Below are 12027 nucleotides of genomic sequence, written 5' to 3'. Positions count from 1 at the left end.
TAATTTATGTCATATATGTGTAGTACTTATTTGGTCTGAAATTGTATCACAATTTAAAACCAAATAAAAACTACACATATACAGCAACAACCATATATTTATTATTTGTGTTATATGATGAAGGGTGAGTAATAAAGATAATGAATTATTATAATGATACATCATCATGGGAGCTGCTTTTCCATGGTTTAAAAGCCTTTTAATCAGTTGGACCTTACTGGAAAAAAATGATTCAAAGGAAACTTTCAAGCAATAAAGTAGCCAGATCTATAAAGCCGATTGCTGTATCAAGCAGATTCCAAATATGTGTAATGAGATTATACCAACTCAGGATGTAGGTATTTCACAGCTGAGTGCAGCTACTGAACAACTGAATGCAAAACAATTTCCTACATTTGTGAAGCTAGAATATAAAAGGCGAAATGCACTTCCAAACATATACACATATATATATATATATATATATATATATATATATATATATATATATATATGCTTTCGTAGATTTTCACGGGTACAGGAATGCAGGTTTTGGTGTCTTCGGGTGTCTTCCCGTGTAAGAGTCGGGGTGTCTGTGCGACGTTTCGACGAGGTCTCACTCGTCATCTTCAGGCTGGTGCTTTCGGCTTCTTGTTACTGGAACAGAGCAGAGTCTGGTGTTTGAGTTCCTATAAATAGCACAACTAAATGCAGCACAGCCATCTTCTCAGAAAAACTCTTCACAAGCTCAAGAGGTCAAGACTCGAAAGCTTTAGCAACTAATCTACACTTAATGACCCACCCAGTGGTATTCAGAATATCACTCATGAAATCACCCAAGATATCCCTCAAGTAATTAAGGAACAAAAGAAGAAAAGGCACACTAATCTAGGAACTTCCTCTCTGCCCAGAACGTTGGAGGCTATACACCACACCCCTCAACAGTATTTATAGGAACTCAAACACCAGACTCTGCTCTGTTCCAGTAACAAGAAGCCGAAAGCACCAGCCTGAAGATGACGAGTGAGACCTCGTCGAAACGTCGCCCAGACACCCCGACTCTTACACGGGAAGACACCCGAAGACACCAAAACCTGCATTCCTGTACCCGTGAAAATCTACGAAAGCATATATATATATATATATATATATATATATATATATATATATATCCTCCAGAAGATTTGACTCAATTTTGCCTCACTGACTGGTAGGCCTATCTAAAAACTTGCTTTTTGAAAACACCCAAAAATGTTGGAAAACAAAAATAAACTCATGAGACATAAAAACACTTTAGCATACCTGGACGCTGCAAAAAAGCTTGTAATCTGATAACCAAAACTAGCGTAGTAAGCATGTTCCATCACAGCCATCAACTGAATGCAATTATATCCTGTTTTTCAAAAAGAAGAAAAAGAAGAAGAAAGAAACAAAATTTCAATCATGGTTGTTGTCATTTGTACAAAGTGTTTGGCCTACAAGATATTCATTTTAGCTAAAAGACACATTGCATTTAGCCAGAAAAAGATAATTTAGACAATATGTTATGAGCAAGCCTACCAAAATAAAGCCTACGGGAGACATGACTTCCCAGCCATACTGGGAAGGTTGATTTCTCAAGCACTGAAAGATTAGCCTTTTAAGTACATAATATGCAAATATAATCATAATTTGACTTTAGAATATTAACTATGCCAATCTGCATGTCCTGAACTTCAACTGCACTTTTGATATTTACACTGTTGATCATAAAAAGAAAAAGAGTAACTGACTATGCACATACAAAACCTTGCGCTTTCCTTAATGTTTCAAACATGCACCATTTCTATCTAATCATTAACATATTTTTCTCCAAATTCATTTCCCTCAAGGAATCTCTCTAAAAGAACAAACATTAAAGCAATGGAATTTTGCTTTGAAGCTTACTGAAGGAGCTGAGGACCAAAGGAAAAGAAAAACCTTTCTTTTTGTCCCTTATCCAACCCAAAATGTTTTTCTGTGATATTAAGTGAAGGAAATCTGAAGGGAAAAGTACAGTTTAATGATGAAACCGCCAGCACTTAAAACAAATCTTTTACTAAGCTAACTTTTATGTCAGCAAATAAATGCCCCTTCAGCCACCAAGCAAGGATTATAGGCAAAGGATAACCTTCAGATCTGTTTGAAACTCTGTGGAAGCCAGAGTTTCTCTTGTTTCTTAGTTTTCACTAAAATCTTTGACATGTCACTTAACCTGCTCCTCAAAATTTTCATAACGTTTACTTAATTACTTATTTTTTCTTTTGCCCTCAAATCAGATGTGAGAGATGGGTAGTGTCAGCTTAGTTAACTTAGGTTGCAACCCTCAACACCTGAGCTACAGAGAAAGTCACACTGAAGAAAGTGGAGCTTTCTTCAAGAGAAAAAACAGCTAACAACCCTTCTAAATCAAACTAAAGTTCATCCAGACCAGCAAACACCAGACACCAGATGTTTATGAAAAGCCTAAAAGCAGGGCATGAGGACAACAGCTCTCATAAATTTATCCCTTTGAAAGCTGGTTGAGATGGTGACCGTTACTACATCTTGTGGGAACAAATTTCTAGTTTGACCACACACTTTGTGAAGAAACACTTCCTTCATTATCTGTCCTGAATCTCACACAGTTCAGCTTCATTGGATGACTCCAGGTTCTGGTACTATGAGTGAGATCTAAAAGCTTATTTACTTTCTCCATGCCGTGAATAAATTTATAGACTATTTATGCACAACTTCTGCATACTGGATTGATGACATATGGTACACACCGTGAGTGTGGTTCAACTAAGTTGTTGCATGTGTGGGACAAGGCCCACTCTTTACCCATGGTACATACCCCATTTTGCTCTACATTGACTAGAAAAGGGGTCTTCTACCCCATGACTTCAAGACCCCTTTCCTAGTCAATCTCTGATTGCTCAAGTCCTACTCGTATAAATGCAAAGTTTGGATTTTTGTCTAAATGTGCATCACTTGACACATAATTATGCTGAGCCATGCAGATATTGGTAGGAATCATAAGACCACAATGTGACACCAACTTTGCACCAGTTGCACTGATTTTTGGTCGATTTCTGGGTCAAATTCAAAGTGCTAGTGTGAACCTTTAAAGCCCTTATAATGTTTAGGTGTGACGTTACCTAAACAAGCATCTGGATAGAGAGGTACATTCTGTCTTGCTGAGGTTGCACTGAACTGTGTACTATCTGTGGCTAGGAGAGTGTTTCCCAGCAGAGGTTGATATGCCAAATATGATCCTAACTAGAGATACTGAACTTTGTCTAGGTCACCTTCAGGATAGTCTAATGCAATCTGTTCTATGTGGGTCTCCCTTTGAAGATGGTCCCAGAACTCTAATTAGGGCAGAATGCTGCTTCTCAGTTGCTGGTGGGAACAAGATCAGGACATGTAATGCCAATTTGTACCAGTGGTACCAGATGCTGGTTTTGAACTTTAAAGCCTTAGCAGTCTGGAACCACAATTCCTGAAGAACCACATACACCAATATGAGTCTGGCTGCATATTTAGGTCTGCAGCAGAAGCTCTGCATATTTGGCTGGCTATATGGGAGATTCAGCTGGTGAGTACAAGAAACAAGGCCTTTAAAATCTCTCTTCTTTGGAACACTTTATCCTAAAGGTTATTCTCTCAGAATTGCCCGTTTGAGTAGCAACTATTTTGTTGGTAATTTATACTGATGTCTGTAAACTCTTTTAGCTGGCCTAGGTATTGTTAACATTGTTGCTATGCATTGTTTTATGATGTTCTGAATTGCCCTGGGTGGGCTATGCTCAGAAGGACTGTATACTAATTATTTTGGTATACATATTTTGACATTTCAATCAACAGTGAAAAATCAATTTTCAATATCATTTCCCCTTTATTTTTGCTGGGGCACAGATGCATTTCTATTTCCTAATATTGAGTATTCACTTGTAAAATTGGGTTTATATTAGTATTTAAAAATGCTTTAAAAACTGCCTCTAAAAGAATTATTTTAAAACTTTCTTCACTTCAGTAGTTCTGAATACAGAGTTACGCAAACCTTTTCTGTTCTGTATTACTTAGTTTATTCATGACTATTTTCATTTTATTGTTTTCTTGGCAACTAACCCATGCATCCAGCTATAAAATAGTTTTAGAAAATAGTTTTAGAAATGCATGTTTAAAATGTCATTTTTTTTATCTAGCTTTTAAGAAAATGCTTGCTCCTTTACAGATGTACTAAAGAAAAATTAGCTACTTTGCTTGCAACAATGCAGTGACGCAGAGATGCAGGATGATACATGCAATTAGATTAATAATTTGAAATACGAGTTTTATTTCTGGTTGTTGTACTCCACAAATAAATGATCTAAACACTATAAAAAGCACTCATCCACATGAGGATTTCAGTCCCTTTTAAAAAAATATAAAACCTTTAGTTCAGTACAAAAGAATGTTCAGCACACTAAAATACATTGCTACGATGCATTAAATATCAATACGGAGACAATCCACAGACTCTTGAAATGAGCTTTTCTAATAAAAGCACAGGGCTCATTAAAAATTTATCTCAGAAGAAGCCTCAGATATTACTTACCAAGATCCTTGACTTTCGGAAGTACATTGTGTGTGAAGTTTTTATATGAAGCTATTTTCCCTTCAGGGGAAGCAATTCCCACATGAGATTCATAGATCCTTAAGCTTTTAGGCTTCTTAGGAACAGGATGTCTCCGCTGCACAATGGAAAAATGATTTGGGAATAAAAATGTGAGAAGCTGTCAGTTATATTAGACAAGAACTGGTAATCTGAACCAGCACATTCACTTTAAGATAAATGCAGCTGTTATATAACAAATCACATAAATTCGTAGGGTGGGGGGCAAGGCAACTTCAGTCTCAAGACTGGTATCATCCGTACAATTTCCCTTCACAAAACTTTCTCTTTGGTCATGATAGTCCCTTGCCACCAACCGAATACCAAAATGGCCAGGATTAAGTGAGCTGCTTGGGTTCAGCCTTGAAAAAGCCTTTCCCAGAAAAAAAAAGATCACCAATCGGAAGGAATGTTTTGTTTCGATTCACCTCTTGTGAATTAAACCACCAGGTTTGTTTGTTTTTCCCAAACCTCTCCTGCTAGAAAACCTTTTCCTTGTTGATTTGAGTGCCAAGTACCCTCTCTGTGTTGCACAGCATTATGTGGTGTGATTTAAAGTAGAACCTCAGTTGACACAGGGCACTGCGGACTGACCTTTAAGAAATAAACAGTCCTAGGTGCACACTCCACTGCCCATCTCAGGTGCTATAAATGGTGGGTGAAGGATGGCCATGGAACTATTGGCTGTTAAAACTTTGGTCACCAGGGAGACCCTGATCAGCTTCCAGGGAAATCTAAGGTTCCCAGCAGCTTGTTGGAAAACAGGTGCATGTTTTAAACTTATTTTTTAACTATTGTTGGCAGGCACATTATCTGCTCAAAGTGTTGTACTACCTCCCTGACTGCTATCCCCACCCCCACAAAAAAAAATCTCATCTGTGCTTCCTATCATTAAATCCAAAGGTTATTTTACTGAGCTTATTAGAAGGAATACTGCAGAAGGAACATCATGAATTAATAACCAATCTTTTGACTGCTGCAAAATTTGTAATTGCAAGGGACTCTGTAAGGCCTGCCATACCAGAGTGAGTTACAATATTGTGGAGTGTTGCCAAGATTTTCAAAAATCACAAAGTTTGTAGGACTACAACTTTTTATGCAGCTAATAACTTTTTATGTACTTTTGGAAGAGTAAACACAAATAGGTTTGGATATTTATTTTTCAATTCTGTATGTAAATTTCTACTTTGCAAACAAAGCTTTTTCTTTGTTTATCTGTATCACTGGAACTGATACTTGATATATCTTATGCATACCAAATTAAAAATTGAATGCAATTTCCCTGAAAACCTACGTACTTCAGAACACCACAAGTCCTTCAATTTCACAATAAGATATTCAATTGCTCTGAGTTTGTTAAATAACTTCTGTAATCATGTTGGGCAGGGGGCGAGGGGATGCCTCAGTGTACAAATAAAAAAGTAAAACAACCACTATGAAATCATTTTTTTCCCCAGCTTTTACTTGTAAAACAGCATCAGATTCCAAATATAGTGGAAAGCACCATTTTTAATGTAATTTCAACCAAAGTATTACAGCTAACATTAGTCTATTTTCCAGCAGATCTTCCACCAGCTTACCTATTTATACAAATGCACAGGCACAAAAAGTGTACCAAATTCATCTGCAGATGTGTGTATGTGGTTTGAATCACTTTCCTAACTATTAAAAGGAAAATGAACACATACTCCCTTCTAATAAGTTTATCTTCTGTGTAAAACGTTATCTAAGGCTTTGCAATTATTACGAGTAAAATTGGTATAAAATGGCCCATTTTTAGATGATCAGAAAATGTAAATTTAGAGGAAACATACCACTCACCAATACCCAGCCCATCCTATATTCCTAACATATTTAAAATAGCTTACTCTGTATGGGGTTGGTGGCTCCCAATTTACCCAGTCATAGTTCACGTTGGCACCCTGAGTTACATATCTTGCCCAGGGAGAAATACGGTAGAGGACTTCTCCACTTCTGCTTTTGATAACCACCTAGAAAATTAAATATAAAAAGAAATAGACAAGGTTAAACTAAGGCCAGAATGATACATTCTAGGTAAGGGCAGGGGGCTGCTACAAAGTAGTAGCTTCACATTTTCTTCGCTTCCTCTGTTTCTCTGTAACATATTTCAATTCAAAATATGACTGAAAAATATCATGAAGAGGCAGCCCCACAGAGGGTCCACACAAAAAAAGAACTTTAATACAAAACTGGTTATGGAGGGGAAAACCAAGCAGCAAGCTGCTGCATATAATACAAATTTGAAAATAAAAACACATGGATGTATCTAGCTAAGTATCCCCCCCCCCGAGTAAACCCATTGAAATAGATTAGCTTAAATTAGTCATGTCCATTAATTTCAATGGGTCTACTCAGAATGACTAACACTGAATACAACCCACTGTGTCTGAGAGCAGACTGAGGTAACGCCTGGTACGGAGAGCCAGGAGGGTCAATAAACCACAATGCCATCATCACATTGCAAGTTTCTCCATCCTTCAAAGTTGCAGACAATTCAAAGTGGGCTAGAAAAACACGCAACACAGTGTCCTTTAGGTATTTTACACTACTAAATGTTTCTGGGAGAGGTAACTTGAGGCTGATAGCAGCAGCCACATCTAATTCCACTGTACAATTATTATTTTTTACAACGTTTTCATTTGCAAGATATCTAAACTTACTGAACCCAATTTACAGTATTGTAACAAATCACAAAAAACCCAAATCAAAACAGGAATTCCTGGAGAAAAAAACCTGACATTTAGCCAAAAGCACGTTGGGACTGTATTTAAAAGAAAGCTTGAGGTTCCAAAGCACACATTCATTCATTCATTCATTCGTTTTAAAGCAAATTTTATATACTGCTTAATAATAAATAAATAAACCTCTAATCAGTTTACATAAAATAGTATAAAATATTAAATAAGAATAGTGGCAGGTATTAAAAACAGTAGACACACACACAAAAAAAATAGAGATTAAAATCAGGATCTTGAAAACAAATATATAGAATAAAATTTAGGTTTGCCTAAAGGGAGGTTAGCAGGTGTTGGTTTACACAGGGATCGTCTCAGTGCCAGAGTACATGTTGCCATGGGTAAGCTACCAAAACCTGTCTTAGCAAGTGGATCCCTATCCCTACCTGTAACATATTATAAGTCTCACAACTCTACCATGGTTGCCTGGAGCATGCATTGAGAGTGAGTGACAAGACTCTGAGTGCAATGATTGGTAGGCTCACATTATGGTAGTGCAGTTCTCGCTCATCTCTTCGTTATCAATGCCCAATGTCACCAGAGAACGGAGACTCACACAGTGGGACATCTACATCTTTGGGACCCTTACTCCAGAATGTAACCAGTCCCTAACTTTCGGTGTTTCCACTCCAGATACCAGGCAATAACTTTCTATTTGTTTACGCAACTGGAATAAAGCCTACCATCAGACAAACAGAACATTAATTTTTCTTTCTCTTTTAAGTATATGCAGTAAAGGTAAAGGTAAAGGTACCCCTGCCCGAACGGGCCAGTCTTGACAGATTCTGGGGTTTGTGCGCCCATCTCACTCAAGAGGCCGGGGGCCAGCGCTGTCCGGAGACACTTCCGGGTCACGTGGCCAGCGTGACAAAGCTGCATCTGGCGAGCCAGCGCAGCACACGGAACACCGTTTACCTTCCCGCTGGTAAGCGGTACCTATTTATCTACTTGCCCCCGGGGGTGCTTTCGAACTGCTAGGTTGGCAGGCGCTGGGACCGAGCAGTGGGAGCGCACCCCGCCGCGGGGATTCGAACCGCCGACCTTTCGATCGGCAAGCCCTAGGTGCTGAGGCTTTTACCCACAGCGCCACCCGCGTCCCAAGTATATGCAGTACTTTTCATCAACTGTGTTTTTAGTGAGTATTCCTACTATCTCTACTGGGTCAACTTGAGAACTTTACAAAAATATAGAAAGAAGGCGGAAAGAATGGCCAAGATACAATTTTTAAAGCAGGTGTGGTATCGAGGCAGGCAGAGAGGCAAACTGGTTGTAATTATCTATGCAGTGTTCCGACTGAGGAACCAGGTCAAATCAATTGTGCAAAAGGCTATTGGCTCTTCTGATTTTGTGTGTGCAGTTTTATTCGTATCTTGCTAAGAAAACCTATGAGCAACCATTTGTGCCATACCTGTGTCTGCTCTATAGGCAAGCAAATAACAGGGTTATAGTAGGTCATCTACATTAATTATGCCAGACTACACGAAAATACCAGGTGAAAATTATCTCTAGGAGTCTAACATCCATGATTACCTATTATACCACCAAATACAGAATTTCAGGGAAAGGGCGTATGATTCACACATTTAAATAGGATGAGGAACAGCTGGACTCCATCGCACCTTTTTTCCTACAGAAAAAGGCAGTTTTTATTAGAACTTTTGGTTTACTTTATATTCTGTAATAGGAAACAACATAGCATGGGAGGCACATTCATTAGGTCAAAAGCCAGAGAAAAGAACTAGGCTAAAGCAGCATGTTCTATTCATTTCCCACCAAGACCAATGGTTGATGGTGCTGGGGATTTTTTAAGCCTTCATTCTGCAAAAACTAGTGCAAGTGCTGACAATTGTATCCCAGTCCTATATTGCTATAGAGGAAATATCAGACTTTCCCATAAAATGGAAATTCTGTTTGAAGCAGCTGTAATGAGCAGCTCCTCAAAACTGTTCATTTGGGGAGGAGGGGTCACTAAGGTAACACAGCAGAATTGAATGCTGAATGTCATTAAGATTTGGAAGTTGAAATTATTTTCTCTTTTTTGCAATCTAGAAACAGGTCTTTCTGAAATCTAGTTTAGGGGAGAGTTTAATGTGCTTAAATCCAGATACTGGGCCCTCGGGTTTCCCAGTTTAAAACTCCTGCTAAATCTTTAGGTTGAAATGTATTACGGAAAGAACCCCTGTTTTTCTCCAGCCCCCATACGTCAGGTTTTAGAGTTTAAGTAGCACACAAGAGAACCAAGCCTTAATTAAATGATGAAGCCTGTACAGTGAATAATAAAAGGGCTTACTAGCGTGATCCTATACTAGTGCATTTCGAAGTTTTACAGACATACTCGTAAGATAAAAATAAAAAGTCTAGCTTTCAGCAAAGCCTAAAATGAATAACTGGCTGTTGTAAAAATGTAACACACACACACTCTCTCTCTATATATGTGCATGTCTGTACATGAACCTTCCTACTGGTAAGGAAATCCATATCATAACCCAGATGGCTTGCTAGTGTTGCCAAGCATTGAGACAACTGACTCAGAAAATTCTCTCCATTTCCAGAGGGTCAGTCCACGTTAGTCTGTTGACAGCAAACACAAGATATAAATTCTTTTCTTTCTCTGCCTCCCCCTTCCACACACGCTTTGCAGCCTGTTTTGAATATTCTGAACAGCCTGTATGACATTTGAATTCTACATCTGTATCACTGTCCTTCCCAGAACAGGAACTAAAAATAATGTACACATTCTTATTTCCTGAAAGATAGAGTCCCAAACCACTAGGCTACGTCAACAGAGTCCGTTATCCTTCCCTTTCTTCCAGCAAATGCAATTTATAACAGCATTTAAATCATGTTTGCTGGTAGTGTTGCGGCCTCAGATTCAATCTGCTGGGGATGAATCTCTTCAAACTAAAAAACAAAACAACACCCCCCTCAGTCCGTATGGTTACCAACATACAATATTTGTAGAAGTCATAGAACAGAGAGAGAAAGAGAGAGATCCCAAAGTCTGAAACTATTTCAAGAAAAAGAAGCAGCAAGTGAATAATAAAATGGAAATGATTATTCAGGGAACAAGGTTTTATGTTGAGGAAGCACATTTTGTCATTTAGAGGTAATTTGAAAAGGGCAACGTCTTTCTTCAACTGTAAGTGAGAAGAAGCAGAACTAGGTGGCCAGAGGCATTCTAAAAACTTCTGCAATGTGCAATGCCGCTTACTATTCCCAGGCTTAATATCACCTGCAATGTAACTCCTGGATAGATAAAGGCATATGAATGGCTAAACTATATTCCATATACTCAGAATCATTAGAGCACACATTTCAGTGCAACGTACTTTCCATGCCATGTGTCAATCACTTTCATGCAGCAAAGCCAAGGGGTGAATAGCTTGCAGAACATTCTGAGGACATCATCTTTGTGAAGACATTGTAAGGAAACGTCTCTAGTTTACTTATTTTTATCAGAAATAACCAACTGGTCATCGGCAGACTCGTATGCTCTTCACACTGTATCTCCTATATATTTTGCAAAGTTGTGTTTTCCCCCCTGTTTATGCTCTCTCAAGATATCATAACCAAATGTTGGTTATTTCCTTAAACAAAGGAGCAGTTTTCAACCGATGCAATTGGATAGCATTTTGAGAGTCAATAAAGCAGGCAGAACCTTTCAAACTACAATGACTTTAACCACTGATTTCAAAGCTGCACTGTGTTTTGGGTTGCTTAGAATTCCCCGACAACACTGGGTATGAACCTTCTAGTTAAAAATAATTTGATTAATTGTGTGATCTTTTTATAACATCATTTGGTGACCTTCCAGGTGTTGCAGGACTATTAACTGCCATCAGCTCCCGCCAGCAAGGGCAATAGTCATGAGTGATCACAGTTGCAGTCCAACAACAGTGTGGTGTAGTGGTTAGGGTGTTTGAACTAGGACATGGGAGACCAAGGTTCAACACCCCACTCAGCCATGAACCTCACTGGCTTAGCTTGGGCCAATCACTCACTCTCAGCCTCACCTATCTCACAGGATTGTGGGGAGGATTATATGTGGAGCAAGAGAACCATGTACACTACCTTGAGTTCCGAGGAGGAAGAGGAGGAGGAGGGATATAAATGCAATAAATAAATGAACACCTAGGGGGACACATGCCCCTTATCAATTCCTTAAACATGCAAAAGATTTAACAGAAACTAGAATTTACTCATTTAATCTTTTCCCCCATCTATGCTTTCATTTGAAGTCTATGCTTTCCATTTCCCACCTTTCCTTGTAACTTCAACACGATTCAACAAAATATGCAAAGATATAGCAGATGTCCTAGCAAAAACAAAAATCCAGAAAGGGCATAAAAGATGCTAGTATTTGCTAATACTGAGAGGTATTAGCTCTGTACAAAGGGCAGGTTTTTATTACTGGCCAAGGCAAAATGCTAACCTCCCTACTGAAGAAAGTCCCTACAGTATATCTCTAAGACTGTTACTTCCAAGCAACAGTCTTAGAGGGAGAACTGAAAGATGCAGAACAGAAGGGGGGGGAGGGGAACGGCATGAAATTTCCAGAGCTAGATCTTCCAGTTCAAATCCAGTTCTGATATATAACACTCTTCCTGCATGTCTATAACAATGGCTCATTACAGG

At 38.6% G+C, this 12027-nt stretch overlaps 1 protein-coding gene across 2 annotated transcripts in view; it reads right to left on the bottom strand.

Annotated features, from left to right (window-relative positions):
* Positions 1–12027, bottom strand: part of GBE1 (1,4-alpha-glucan branching enzyme 1) — a 148823-nt gene that overhangs the window by 74112 nt on the left and 62684 nt on the right. For both annotated transcript variants that reach the window (XM_082220745.1, XM_082220746.1), the window contains exons 4-6: positions 6505–6627; positions 4580–4715; positions 1282–1372 (exon numbers count right to left, since the gene is read on the bottom strand). In XM_082220745.1, coding sequence (XP_082076871.1) covers positions 1282–1372; positions 4580–4715; positions 6505–6627 — 350 coding nt within the window. The remainder of the gene's footprint in view (positions 1–1281; positions 1373–4579; positions 4716–6504; positions 6628–12027) is intronic.

The sequence above is a fragment of the Podarcis vaucheri genome (assembly GCF_965113315.1).
Source record: "Podarcis vaucheri genome assembly, chromosome: 4".
NCBI classification, from domain to species: Eukaryota; Metazoa; Chordata; class Lepidosauria; order Squamata; family Lacertidae; genus Podarcis; species Podarcis vaucheri.
Note: the sequence above shows the minus strand (reverse complement) of the source record. Positions and strands in the feature narration are given on the sequence as shown.